At 58.0% G+C, this 14,289-nt stretch overlaps 1 protein-coding gene across 1 annotated transcript in view; it reads left to right on the top strand.

The window, feature by feature from the left end:
* LOC123353816 (latent-transforming growth factor beta-binding protein 4-like) overlaps positions 1-14,253 on the top strand; it is a 28,354-nt gene extending 14,101 nt beyond the window's left edge. Inside the window, exons 5-13 of the mRNA XM_044995229.1 lie at positions 3,322-3,441; positions 4,850-5,005; positions 7,408-7,563; positions 8,407-8,562; positions 8,965-9,088; positions 9,170-9,249; positions 10,332-10,487; positions 13,887-14,024; positions 14,108-14,253. Coding sequence (XP_044851164.1) covers positions 3,322-3,441; positions 4,850-5,005; positions 7,408-7,563; positions 8,407-8,562; positions 8,965-9,088; positions 9,170-9,249; positions 10,332-10,487; positions 13,887-14,024; positions 14,108-14,253 — 1,232 coding nt within the window. The remainder of the gene's footprint in view (positions 1-3,321; positions 3,442-4,849; positions 5,006-7,407; positions 7,564-8,406; positions 8,563-8,964; positions 9,089-9,169; positions 9,250-10,331; positions 10,488-13,886; positions 14,025-14,107) is intronic.
* The last annotated feature ends 36 nt before the right edge of the window (positions 14,254-14,289 follow it).

Raw genomic sequence — 14,289 nt, 5'->3', positions numbered from 1 at the left:
CTGGGCGGGTCGCCGGTCGGCAGACCTCCAGCGAAGTGCCCAGACAGCCCAGAGTCGGGGCAGTGGCCAAGGCGCTCGGCCAGGTTTATCCCCAATGCAGCCAGCGCCCAGAGATGCCACAGGGACACGGCCACATGTCTGCCTCTGCCAATGGACCCCGACAGTTACAGACTGAGACAAACCATCCGGGATAAACAACTGACATCCCAGCTTGGGTGTCTCACAACATGCTTGTTACCCCCCTTGTGCCTTTCTCCTGCTGCTTCAGACAAAACATTCCCCACCCATCAAACCATCTGATCGTGCGCCAGGCAGGGGAATCTGGTGCTGGGATGTGGTTACACAATCACTGTGTTGTAGCAATGCCGGCAATACCGGTGCCGAGTTCGTGCACTGGACGGTGAACTTGCCGGCAACCCTCTGCTTTGTGACAGGGTGTGACTGGTGCCTGGGGGGGCCACACTGAGATTGCTCCATCAGGGCAAACTGCAGAGTGGGGCCGACAATCCCCCAAACTGCTGGTTATTTCTGATACTTAGATTCACCGAGACAGCAACAAACCAGCGGCTCCGATACCGGCTGCTTCCCCAGAGCCAGAAACAGCTCCCGGCTCTTTTTCTAGTGTGGCTTTAAAGGCAGAATTTGGGTCATTTAGCCTGCAAGGTGCTTAACCCTTTCTGGCTCAGTGTCCCACAGGGCCGGACTTTTGCTCAGAGCGTCACTTCTGCTGACTTTTTTTCAGGCCTTGTACCAGGCCCCTGCTCAATCCTCTCTCTGCTCCAGTTCCATGTTGCTCCCCCAGGGCTGCGCTGTGAGGGGGATGTGCTGGGACTGGCATTGCCAGCCCAGCCCCAGGCTTCCCTCAGACACCCTGGCTCCCAGTGGCATGGCGCAGGGACACACGGGCTGGCCAGCTCCGCATCGCTCCCCCAGGGCAGGGAGTTTGCCCAGGGCACAGACTGAGAGGTCTCTCTGGACTCGCAGTGCAGTGGATTTGGAGACCCCTGTGCGCTGGTGAAGCTGGCGCATGCACCAATGCCAGTCCCCTGGCAGGGGATACCCACATGCTGGTGTATCCACCGGGGGACGTTGGAAGCTGCCAGCTGCTAAATCGCTTTGTGCTGGTCCCTGTCTGTGCTCCCTGAGCCCCCTGAGTCAGCAAAGCACATGCTTAGCTCCAGCCCTGCACAGCTACGCACTGAACACGGCTCCAGTGGGTCTAAAGTGCATGGTTGAGCTCATGATGACAATCCCAGGCATTAAAAAAAATCAGATCAGCTTAGACAATCAGGAGCTTTAGAAAGACCAATGACCAAAGGGGCAGTGTGTGGATTGAATTGAATTGAAAAGGGGGCAAATTCAAAGCAGATACAAGGAAATACTCCTCCTCCCAGGGCAGCAGTAGCCTCTGGAACTCACTGCCACTGCGGCAAGGGAGCTGTGAATGTGTCGAGTTTTAAAGAGGGACTGGCTGTTTCTAAGGGGAATGACAATGCCTGGAGCTGTGCTAGTTAATGGACAATAACTCTGGGAGGGAGGGAAAAGCTCCCACTTCAGGGCTTAAGTTTGTCACAGGCAGGAGCGGCTCTAGGCACCAGCAAAGCAAGCACCTGCTTGGGGCAGCCCATTTGCAGGGGCGGCAGAACCAACAGGGGGCTCTGGGAGCTGTAGTTCCTTGGTTAGCTCCCTGCCTATAGAGCCAGTCCTGGAGGAGGGAAAGAACTACATTTCCCAGCATTCCCTTGGTCACTACCAACTGGAAAGGAAGGAGGGGGACCTCATGCGGCAGCCTGCTGTGAGTGGTAGGGAGACCATACTTTAACATTCAAAAAACAGGACACTCCAGGGGGAGGGAGGGGAGCCCCACCCTGCCACCATCCACTCCCTCCGACTGCCCCCCACAGAAACCCCAACCCATCCAACTCCCCCCGCTCCCTGTCCCCTGATCACCCCCTCCTGGGACCACACCCTCATCTAAGCCTCCCTTCTCCTTGTCCCCAACTGCCCCCTCCTGAGACCCCCTAACTTCCCACCTAGGACCCCACCCCCTAACTGTCCCCTGACAAACCCCTGGGACTCCCATGCCTGTCCAACCGCTGCCTGTCCCCTGACTGCCCCCCCCAACCTCTGACACATCCAACCCCCCCTGCTCCCTGTCCCTGACTGCCCCCCCCCAGAACCGCCTACCCCTTCTCCAACCCCCTAACCCCCTTACCGTGCCACTCAGACGAGCATGGCTGGTTCTGCGCAGCGCCCGACACGCTGCTGCATACATGCTGCCATGCTCCCCCGCGGAGCCCACAGCTCCCCCCACACACACACACCCAGCACCTGCCTTCCAGATTTGAACACCTCAAAATTCAGGAGTGCTCAAGCTCAGTTTGGGCAGCTGTTACTTCATTTCTCCCAAATCCAATATACTGATCCACTGTAACTTGCTGTAGAAAAAGTAGGATAAAATTGAGCAAGAAATGCTTCCCAGTGGTTATTTTCAACAGCCATTGCCTTTTTTGTTTGTTTGTTTGTTTAAAAGGAAGACAGTGATATTGCATTGGCAAATTCCCCATAGAAAGAAAGAGTGGAACAAAAGAATAATAAAGACACCTCAACTTTTCCTCATTTATGGACGACAGTCTTATAATATGCATCCAGATATCCTCCAATCACACAAACTGAAAATTGTTCCACTTTACTGCAGTTCTGTAACCATATGGGAACCAATCCTGTCTGTGTTCTGTGCACATCCAAAATTCCTGCTGAATGACCCGCCCTGGGAGCGAGTTACCAGTGACCCAGGGCTGCAGCGGCAGGAGGGTGCAGGTGGGCGGGGGAGAGCCCTGGGCTGGGGCAGCAGGAGGTGTGTGAGGGGGGGCACTGGTAGGGAGAAGCACAGCGCTGGGGTCGCAGGGGGTGTGAGTGGGTGGAAGAGCCCAGGGCTGGGGCAGCAGAGGAGTGCGGGGGGGAGCCCAGGGCTGGGGCGGGGGACAGCCAAAATTTTTTTTGCTTGGAGCGGCAAAAAACCTAGAGCCGGCCCTGGTCACACGAGCCCCCTAGCCCGCAAGCAGGTCCACGAAAGCCCCTTGCAGACGTAAAGTGAGAGCTTGTAATGCTAACACAGTTTTCAATGCACCATATTCTCAACTGGCTGTTTGGCTGCCAGAGCAGCCTAGTGTAGCCTGAGCGTAGCTGAGAATAAGGTCTGTGACTGCTAAGCTCCCAGGGCCCGGTCACCTGGGTCCCATCACCCAGCTCAGTATAGCTGGGTGGTAAAGGAACATCTCCCTGGCAGGACTGTACAGAACATCCCCTCTTGTGTTGCAGATATTGACGAGTGCCAGGGACACGCAAACTGCATCAATGTGCCTGGGAATTACTTCTGCAAATGCATCGATGGCTATGGGAAAGCCAAGTTCACGCACGCGAGTGAGAACAGCTGCCAGGGTGAGCTCTCCCCTGGCCCCACCTGCTGAGACCCCCCTCGCACACACAAATGCTCCTTCCAGGCCTGGCGCTGCACCGAGGCTCCTGCCGGCTTTGGCAGTGGCCCGAGGGCTCAGCGAGGCTGTGATGAGACATGACCCTCGCCTGCTCCCTCAGAGCATGGGGCCGGGCTCACCCCTGTGCCCGGAGCTTGGATGGGAAATAAACCCTCGGGGTTAGAAACAGACCCAAGGAGTAAATTCCTTGTGCTGCAGAGATGCGCTGGGGAGAGGGGAGGGGACCCTCACTGGCCCCAGCACGCAGCATCTGGGCTGCTAGTGTCCCCCTGAGCCTGGGAAGGGGCCTCGTGTCTGGGCTATGGATATAGCACCATGTGCACTTCCCCCTATGGGCCCTGGTGAGGAGAGAATAGCCACAGCACAGTGTGCTCCAGCCCCACCCTTGATCCTCCCCCATAGGCGCTGGGGGCAGGGAATAGCTGAAGTACAGGGCACCATGATGACACCCCGAATCTTCCCGCTTTTGGTCCTGGGGGGCAGGGAATAGCTGCATTTCTGGGCACCCCGACCTCGGCCTCTACATCAGGGGCTAGGAGCAGGGTTGGGGCAGGACCCCGACAGCAGCTCCACACCAGCTGGGGTGGCCCCTTTTGCAGGGTGCGGGATTCTCAAGTGGCCATTCCCTGCCAGAGCAGCCTAGTGCCGCCTGAGTCTAGCTGAGAACCAGGCCTGTGATTGTTAAGCTGCTGGGGGCCCGGTCGCCTGGGTCCCGTCACCCTGCTCAGTACAGGTGGGTGATACAGGAACGTCTCCCTGGCAGGACTGTACAGAACATCCCCTCTTGTGTTGCAGATATTGACGAGTGTCTGGGCCCGAGCCCGGCAGACTGCGGACCCCACGCAAACTGCACCAACATGCCTGGGAATTACTCCTGCAGCTGCATCGATGGCTACAAGCTCAGCTCTGGGAAAGCCAACTTCACGCACGCGAGTGAGAACAGCTGCCAGGGTGAGCTCTCCCCTGGCCCCACCTGCTGACACCCTCCCTTCGCACACACAAATGCGCGTTCCAGGTCTGGTGCTGCACCGGGGCTTTTTCTGGCTTTGGCAGTGGCCCGAGGGCGTCAGCGAGGCTATGATGAGACATGATCCTCACCTGCTCCCGCAGACCCCATACAGCAGCCCCACAGCAGCTGGGGTGGCCCCTTTTGTAGAGTAAAGGATTCTCAAGGGGACGTTCCCTGCCAGAGCAGCCTAGTGCCGCTTGAGTGCAGCTGAGAGTCAGGCCTGTGATTGTTAAGCTCCCAGGGGCCTGCTCCCTTAGGTCCCGTCACCCAGCCCAGTACAGGTGGACGATGCAGGAACGTCTCCCTGGCAGGACTGTACAGAGCGTCCCCTTTTGTGTTGCAGATATTGATGAGTGTCAGGGCCCGAGCCCGGCAGACTGCGGACCCCACGCAAACTGCGCCAACGTGCCCGGGAGTTACTCCTGCAGCTGCATCGCTGGCTACAAGCCCAGCTCTGGGAAAGCCAAGTTCACACACGCGAGTGAGAACAGCTGCCAGGGTGAGGTCTCCCCTGGCTCCCACCTGCTGAGACCCCCTCCCTCCCCCTGGCACACAAATGCTAATTACAGGCCTGTCGCTGCACCATGGTGGCTGCTCGCTTTGGCAGTAGCCCGAGGTCATCAGTGAAGCTGTGATGACACGTTACCCTCACCTGCTCCCGCAGAGCATGGGGACGAGTTCACACCTCTGCCCGGCGCTTGGATGGGGAATAAACAGACCAACACAGCAAACTCCTTGTGCTGCAGAGATGCGCTGGGGAGAGGGGAGGGGACCCTCGCTGGCCCCAGCACGCAGCATCTGGGCTGCTAGTGACCCCCTGAGCCTGGGAAGGGGCCTCGTGTCTGGGCCATGGAAATAGCACAGTGCGCTCTGCCCCCTACGGGCCCTGGGGAGGAGAGAATAGCCACAGCACAGTGTGCTCCAGCCCCACCCCCGATCCTCCCCCATGGGTCCTGGGGGGCAGGGAATAGTTGAAGTACATGGCACCATGATGACACCCCGAATCTTCCCGCTTTTGGTCCAGGGGGGCAGGGAATAGCTGCATTTCTGGGCACCCCGACCTCGGCCTCTACATCAGGGGCTAGGAGCAGGGTTGGGGCAGGACCCCGACAGCAGCTCCACACCAGCTGGTGTGGCCCCTTTTCCAGGGTGGGGGATTCTCCAGTGGCCGTTCCCAGCCAGAGCAGCCTAGTGCCGCTTGAGTGCAGCTGAGAGTCAGGCCTGTGATTGTTAAGCTCCCAGGGGCCTGGTCGCTTGGGTCCCGTCACCCATCCCAGTACAGGTGGACGATGCAGGAACGTCTCCCTGGCAGGACTGTACAGAGCATCCCCTTTTGTCTTGCAGATATTGATGAGTGTCAGGGCCCGAGCCCGGCAGACTGCGGACCCTACGCAAACTGCGCCAACGTGCCCGGGAGTTACTATTGCACCTGCATCGCTGGCTACCAACCCAAGTCTGGGAAAGCCAAGTTCACACACGCGAGTGAGAACAGCTGCCAGGGTGAGGTCTCCCCTGGCTCCCACCTGCTGAGACCCCCTCCCTCCCCCCGGCACACAAATGCTCATTCCAGGCCTGTCACTGCACCATGGTGGCTGCTCGCTTTGGCAGTAGCCCGAGGTCGTCAGTGAAGCTGTGATGAGACGTGACCCTCACCTCCTCCCGCAGAGCATGGGACCGAGTTCACACCTCTGCCCGGCGCTTGGATGGGGAATAAACAGACCAGCACAGCAAATTCCTTGTGCTGCAGAGATGCGCTGGGGAGAGGGGAGGGGACCCTCGCTGGTCCCAGCACGCAGCATCTGGGCTGCTAGTGACCCCCTGAGCCTGGGAAGGGGCCTCATGTCTGGGCCATGGAAATAGCACCGTGCGCTCTGCCCCCTATGGGCCCTAGTGAGGAGAGAATAGCCACAGCACAGTGTGCTCCAGCCCCACCCCCGATCCTCCCCCATAGGTCCTGGGGGCAGGGAATAGCTGAAGTACAGGGCACCATGATGACACCCCGAATCTTCCCGCTTTTGGTCCTGGGGGGCAGGGAATAGCTGCAGTTCTGGGCACCCCGACCTCAGCCTCTACATCAGGGGCTAGGAGCAGGGTTGGGGCAGGACCCCGACAGCAGCTCCACAGCAGCTGGGGTGGCCCCTTTTGCAGGGTGGGGGATTCTCCAGTGGCCGTTCCCTGCCAGAGCAGACTAGTGCCGCCTCAGTGTAGCTGAGAACCAGGCCTGTGATTGTTAAGCTGCTGGGGGCCCGGTCGCCTGGGTCCCGTCACCCAGCTCAGTACAAGTGTGTGATACAGGAACGTCTCCCTAGCAGGACTGTACAGAACATCCCCTCTTGTGTTGCAGATATTGACGAGTGTCTGGGCCCGAGCCCGCCAGACTGCGGACCCCATGCAAACTGCACCAACGTGCCTGGGAATTACTCCTGCAGCTGCATCTACGGCTACAAGCTCAGCTCTGGGAAAGCCAACTTCACGCACGCGAGTGAGAACAGCTGCCAGGGTGAGCTCTCCCCTGGCCCCACCTGCGGACACCCCCCCCTCGCGCACACAAATGCTCGTTCCAGGTCTGGTGCTGCACCGGGGCTTTTTCTGGCTTTGGCAGTGGCCCGAGGGCGTCAGCGAGGCTATGATGAGACATGATCCTCACCTGCTCCCGCAGACCCCCTACAGCAGCCCCACAGCAGCTGGGGTGGCCCCTTTTTTAGAGTAAAGGATTCTCAAGGGGACGTTCCCTGCCAGAGCAGCCTAGGGCCGCTTGAGTGCAGCTGAGAGTCAGGCCTGCGATTGTTAAGCTCCCAGGGGCCTGGTCGCTTAGGTCCCGTCACTCAGCCCAGTACAGGTGGACGATGCAGGAACGTCTCCCTGGCAGGACTGTACAGAGCGTCCTCTCTTGTGTTGCAGATATTGATGAGTGTCAGGGCCCGAGCCCGGCAGACTGCGGACCCCACGCAAACTGCGCCAACGTGCCCGGGAGTTACTACTGCACCTGCATCGCTGGCTACGAGCCCAGCTCTGGGAAAGTCAAGTTCACACACGCGAGTGAGAACAGCTGCCAGGGTGAGGTCTCCCCTGGCTCCCACCTGCTGAGACCCCCTCCCTCCCTCCGGCACACAAATGCTCATTCCAGGACTGTCGCTGCACCATGGTGGCTGCTCCCTTTGGCAGTAGCCCGAGGTCGTCAGTGAAGCTGTGATGAGACGTGACCCTCACCTGCTCCCGCAGAGCATGGGACCGAGTTCACACCTCTGCCCGGCGCTTGGATGGGGAATAAACAGACCAGCACAGCAAACTCCTTGTGCTGCAGAGATGCGCTGGGGAGAGGGGAGGGGACCCTCGCTGGCCCCAGCACGCAGCATCTGGGCAGCTAGTGACCCCCTGAGCCTGGGAAGGGGCCTCGTGTCTGGGCCATGGAAATAGCACCGTGTGCTCTGCCCCCTACGGGCCCTGGTGAGGAGAGAATAGCCACAGCACAGTGTGCTCCATCCCCACCCCCGATCCTCCCCCATAGGTGCTGGGGGCAGGGAATAGCTGAAATACAGGGCACCATGATGACACCCCGAATCTTCCCGCATTTGGGCCTGGGGGGCAGGGAATAGCTGCAGTTCTGGGCACCCCGACCTCGGCCTCTACATCAGGGGCTAGGAGCAGGGTTGGGGCAGGACCCCGACAGCAGCTCCACACCAGCTGGGGTGGCCCCTTTGCAGGGTGGGGGATTCTCCAGTGGCCGTTCCCTGCCAGAGCAGACTAGTGCCGCCTCAGTGTAGCTGAGAACCAGGCCTGTGATTGTTAAGCTGCTGGGGGCCCTGTCGCCTGGGTCCCGTCACCCAGCTCAGTACAAGTGGGTGATACAGGAACGTCTCCCTATCAGGACTGTACAAAACATCCCCTCTTGTGTTGCAGATATTGACGAGTGTCTGGGCCCGAGCTCGGCAGACTGCGGACCCCACGCAAACTGCACCAACGTGCCTGGGAATTACTCCTGCACCTGCATCGATGGCTACAAGCTCAGCTCTGGGAAAGCCAACTTCACGCACGCGAGTGAGAACAGCTGCCAGGGTGAGCTCTCCCCTGGCCCCACCTGCTGACACCCCCCCCCTCGCGCACACAAATGCTCGTTCCAGGGCTGGTGCTGCACCGGTGATTTTTCTGGCTTTGGCAGTGGCCCGAGGGCGTCAGCGAGGCTATGATGAGACATGATCCTCACCTGCTCCCGCAGACCCCCTACAGCATCCCCACAGCAGCTGGGGTGGCCCCTTTTGTAGAGTAAAGGATTCTCAAGGGGACGTTCCCTGCCAGAGCTGCCTAGTGCCGCCTGAGTGCAGCTGAGAGTCAGGCCTGCGATTGTTAAGCTCCCAGGGTCCTGGTTGCTTAGGTCCCGTCACCCAGCCCAGTACAGGTGGACAATGCAGGAACGTCTCCCTGGCAGGACTGTACAGAGCGTCCCCTCTTGTCTTGCAGATATTGATGAGTGCCAGGGCCCGAGCCCGGCAGACTGCGGACCCCACGCAAACTGCGCCAACGTGCCCGGGAGTTACTACTGCACCTGCATCGCTGGCTACGTGCCCAGCTCTGGGAAAGCCAAGTTCACACGCGCGAGTGAGAACAGCTGCCAGGGTGAGGTCTCCCCTGGCTCCCACCTGCTGAAAACCCCTCCCTCGCACAGAAAATGCTCATTCCAGGCCTGTCGCTGCACCATGGTGGCTGCTCGCTTTGGCAGTAGCCCGAGGTCGTCAGTGAAGCTGTGTGAGACGTGACCCTCACCTGCTCCCGCAGAGCATGGGGACGAGTTCACACCTCTGCCGGCGCTTGGATGGGCAATAAACAGACCCACACAGCAAACTCCTTGTGCTGCAGAGATGCGCTGGGGAGAGGGGAGGGGACCCTCGCTGGCCCCAGCACGCAGCATCTGGGCTGCTAGTGTCCCCCTTAGCCTGGGAAGTGGCCTCGTGTCTGGGCCATGGAAATAGCACAGTGCGCTCTGCCCCCTATGGGCCCTGGTGAGGAGAGAATAGCCACAGCAAGGGGCGGCTCTATAAATTACGCTGCCCCAAGCAGGGCGGCGGTCTAGCGGCCGGGGCAGAAGCTTCTGCGGCGGGTGCGCTGGTTCGCGGCTCCGGTGGAGCATCTCCAGGCATGCCTGCGGGAGCTCCGTCCAAGCCGCGGGACCAGCGCGCCCGCCGCAGTCATGCCTGCGGGAGCTCAAGCCGAGCCGCGGGAAGAGGGGACCCTCTGCAGTCGTGCCTGCGGCAGGTCCGCTCGTCCTGGGCTCCGGTGGACCTCCCGCAGGCATGACTGCGGAAGGTCCCCCGGAGCCAAATGCCGCCCTGCCCCGACAATGCCGCCCCACGCGCCTGCATGACGCGCTGGGGTCTGGAGCCTGCCCTGGCCACAGCACAGTGTGCTCCAGCCCCACCCCCGATCCTCCCCCATAGGTGCTGGGGGCAGGGAATAGCTGAAGTACAGGGCACCATGATGACACCCCGAATCTTCCCGCTTTTGGTCCTGGGGGGCAGGGAATAGCTGCAGTTCTGGGCACCCCGACCTCAGCCTCTACATCAGGGGCTAGGAGCAGGGTTGGGGCAGGACCCCGACAGCAGCTCCACAGCAGCTGGGGTGGCCCCTTCTGCAGGGTGGGGGATTCTCAAGTGGCCGTTCCCTGCCAGAGCAGCCTAGTGCTGCCTGAGTGTAGCTGAGTACCAGGCCTGTGATTGTTAAGCTGCTGGGGGCCCGGTCGCCTGGGTCCCATCACCCAGCTCAGTACAGGTGGGTGATACAGGAACGTCTCCCTGGCAGGACTGTACAGAAGAACCCCTATTGTGTTGCAGATATTGACGAGTGTCTGGGCCCGAGCCCGGCAGACTGCGGACCCCACGCAAACTGCACCAACACGCCTGGGAATTACTCCTGCAGCTGCATCGATGGCTACAAGCTCAGCTCTGGGAAAGCCAACTTCACGCACGCGAGTGAGAACAGCTGCCAGGGTGAGCTCTCCCCTGGCCCCACCTGCTGAGATCCCCCCTTCCACAGACAAATGATCCTTCCAGGCCTGGTGTAGCTCCCCCAGAGAATGGGGCCGAGCTCACCCCTGTGCCCGGCGCTTGGATGGGGAATAAACAGACCCACAGAGCAAACTCCTTGTGCTGCAGAGATGTGCTGGGGAGAGGGGAGGGGACCCTCGCTGGCCCCAGCACGCAGCATCTGGGCTGCTAGTGTCCCCCTGAGCTGGGAAGGGGCCTCGTGTCTGGGCCATGGAAATAGCACCGTGCGCTCTGCCCCCTATGGGCCCTGGTGAGGAGAGAATAGCCACAGCACAGTGTGCTCCAGCCATGCCCCCGATCCTCCCTTATGGGTCCTGGGGAGCAGGTAATAGCTGCAGTGCTGGGCAACTCATGGCTCATTCAGTCATTGCCGTCTGCACTGATATTGCAGCACTGGGCATCACCAGATTTACTTGATAACTTTGGGAAGCAGCAGGCGCGTGTCCGGGCAGGGCTGGCTTTTCCCTTCCCAGCTGGAGCGGCTCATTCTGGACAATAGCCACTTGCTCCCGTTCGCTGACCCAGTCACTGAACTCCTGGCTGTAACCAGCCCCGTCTCCCCAGAGCACGGTCCATGTCGGGCACCTGGGTTATCCCCCAGCAACGTCACCCCAGTGCCCAAGGTCCAGCTCCTAGATCAGCCTGACCTAGCGCTTTCTCTCCCCTTGCAAACATTGACGAGTGCCTGCGAATCACCCCAATCTGTGAGCCCCTCCGGAACTGCATCAACATGTGTCAAGGTTCCCTCCCCACTCTGAACTCTGGGGTACAGATATGGGGACCTGCATGAAAGACCCCCTACGCTTCTTTCTACCCACTTAGGTTAAAACTTCCCCAAAGCACAAATCGTTTCTTTGTCCTTGGATGGTATTGCTGCCACCGCCAAGTGATTTAGACAAATATCCAGGGAAAAGGGCCATTTGTGTCCCACTTTACCCCAAATATTCCCCCAAACCCCTTCACCCCCTTTCCTGGGGAGGCTTGAGAATAATATACTAACCAATTGTCTTTAATAAAAGTGCAGAGCAGACCCTTTATCTTTAGGACACTAACATCAATCAGGTTCTTAAAAGAAGAACTTTATTATAAAGAAAAAAGTAAAAGAAGCACCTCTGTAAAATCAGGATGGAAGGTAATTTTACAGAGTAATAAAAAGATTTAAAACACAGAGGATTCCCCTCTAGGCTCAACTTCAAATTTCCAAAAGCAGGAATAAACCTCCCTCTTAGCATAGGGAAAATTCACAGCTAAAAGAAAAGATAATCTAACACATTTCCTTGCTTTACTTACAATTTTTATAATCTTAGATGCTTATTTTAGATACAGTTTTAGGAGATGATTTTTTCCTGCCTGGTCCCTCTCTCTGTCCCAAGAGAGCACAACAAGGAGAGCACCAATAAAACCTTCCCCATCCCAGATTTGAAAGTATCTTCTTTTTGTATTGGTCCTTTTGGTCAGGTGCCAACCAGGTTATTTGAGTTTCTTAACCCCTTACAGGTAAAGGAGGGATTTTATGCTACCCTTAGCTGTATGTTTATGACAACATGCCAGGGAGTTACATGTGTAAATGCAGTTGGGGATTTGGAAAGAGTCAAAAGGATACGTGTAAGATCTGCACAGGTACAACAGGAGCTGGAAACAATTGTGTCAAAGGCATGCTGCTTCTGGCCTTTCTGCAGTGTTGCTAACGCGTGGCATTGCCTTAAAGCCCCACCTCCTGGAGTCACGTGATTCTGCTTTTGGCTAAAATCAAAATTTGGGCCAGGTCCACATGGTGGAGGAAAAACTGCAAATTGTAACGCTGGGGTGACCAACAGCTCCCAAACCAGAGTCAACCAAAACGAAGCCAAAATGGATTTTAAAAAAATCTTGCAATTTTTAAACCGATCTCGTGACTTTTTTGCAGCCTGACTCACGGTTTGGGGCTTTTATTGACTGCTTGGCATTGGCAATGCTGTTAATGCATCATCACTGAACTGACCTAGGATCTCTGACACTAACCCACATGCCTGGATGGGGAAACTAACCAGGTTGCCCTGAGGTCTCGCTCTTTCTCTGCGCCCCACCCGGGCAAAGTGTCTGTTCTGACTCCCAGCCTGTCTTACAAATTGGAAACTGAGCCCAAGGACTGAAGGTCGCCATGTCTCTTGCATTGCTGCGTAATTCCACCGAGGCACGAGAGTAGGAGAGGTTGTTAGAAGCTGCAACATCCCCCCAAACCTGCAATCAGAGCCCAAGATGCTCTTTCGTAGCACAGCATTGAGGTGGGAGAAGCTCAGCTCTTTGCAAAGCAAACTGGGCTGAGAAGGAGCCGAGGACTCTGTTGGACAAAAGGCTCACAGGTTTCTGGAACCCATTAACTTAACCCTCAGCAGCTGCTACGGTTGGGGAAAGAGCTGACATCCCAAAGGAACCAGCTTGGGTCATCAGCAGAAATCAAACCCAGGACCTGTCTGCAGAAAGGACACATCTCAGCTGCTGGAGCTAAGGGAGTAACTCCATTAGCCAGTCATTGTAGCAGGCTGTTATCTACTTATGGGAACCAGCCACTAGAGCAGGACAAACTTGCTCTCTCCTTGTTCTGACGCACAGCATCATCATCAAGAGGTCGGCACATATAGGACCCTCACAGGCATGGCGTAGGCCCGTTGCCTTCCAAGAGGTTTTACAATGGAGCAAAAGTTAAGTTTTCTGCCAAAGGAACAAGGGATTTTTTCCAGCCCTGATGCACTCCCGGCCGTGAGCCAGGAGACACAAAGCTCCTCTCAGTGAGGAGGAGCAGAGGGTAAAAGCTGCATGGTGAGGCAGGGGAGACACATTCTTGGCCTTCTATGGAGGAAATAAGCTGAAAGGGACAGGTCTAGTGGATACGCTATGAGAACTGGGTTCTAGTCCCAGCTCTGTTCCTGCTGAGTGTCCTTAGGCAATTCCCTGCCTCAGTTTTCTCTCCCACCTCTCATCTATTTAATCTAGAAGCTCTTTATGGCCGTGTGGGTGCCCCCGATCCTCCCCCATAGGTGCTGGGGGCAGGGAATAGCTGCAGTTCTGGGCACCCCGACCTCAGCCTCTACATCAGGGGCTAGGAGCAGGGTGAGTGCAGGACCCCGACAGCAGCTCCACAGCAGCTGAGGTGGCCCCTTTTGCAGGGTGGGGAATTCCCCAATGGCCGTTCCCTGCCAGAGCAGCCTAGTGCCGCCTGAGTGTAGCTGAGAAGCAGGCCTGTGATTGTTAAGCTGCTGGGGGCCAGGTCGCCTGGGTCCCGTCACCCAGCTCAGTACAGGTGGGTGATACAGGAACGTCTCCCTGGCAGGACTGTACAGAACATCCCCTCTTGTGTTGCAGATATTGACGAGTGTCTGGGCCCAAGCCCGGCAGACTGCGGACCCCACGCAAACTGCACCAACGTGCCTGGGAGTTACAAGTGCACCTGCGTCCATGGCTATGAGCCCAGCTCTGGGAAAACGAAGTTCACACACGCGAGTGAGAACAGCTGCCAGGGTGAGCTCTCCCCTGGCCCCACCTGCTGACACCCCCCCCCTCGCACACACAAATGCTCTTTCCAGGTCTGGTGCTGCACCGGGGCTTTTTCTGGCTTTGGCAGTGGCCCGAGGGCGTCAGCGAGGCTGTGATGAGACATGATCCTCACCTGCTCCCGCAGACCCCCTACAGCAGCCCCACAGCAGCTGGGGTGGCCCCTTTTGTAGGGTAAAGGATTCTCAAAGGGCTGTTCCGCTGCCAGAGCAGC

Source organism: Mauremys mutica, chromosome 20 (assembly GCF_020497125.1).
Source record: "Mauremys mutica isolate MM-2020 ecotype Southern chromosome 20, ASM2049712v1, whole genome shotgun sequence".
NCBI classification, from domain to species: domain Eukaryota; kingdom Metazoa; phylum Chordata; order Testudines; family Geoemydidae; genus Mauremys; species Mauremys mutica.
The sequence above is the reverse complement of the archived record's forward strand: the minus strand, read 5'-3'. Positions and strand labels throughout refer to the sequence as shown.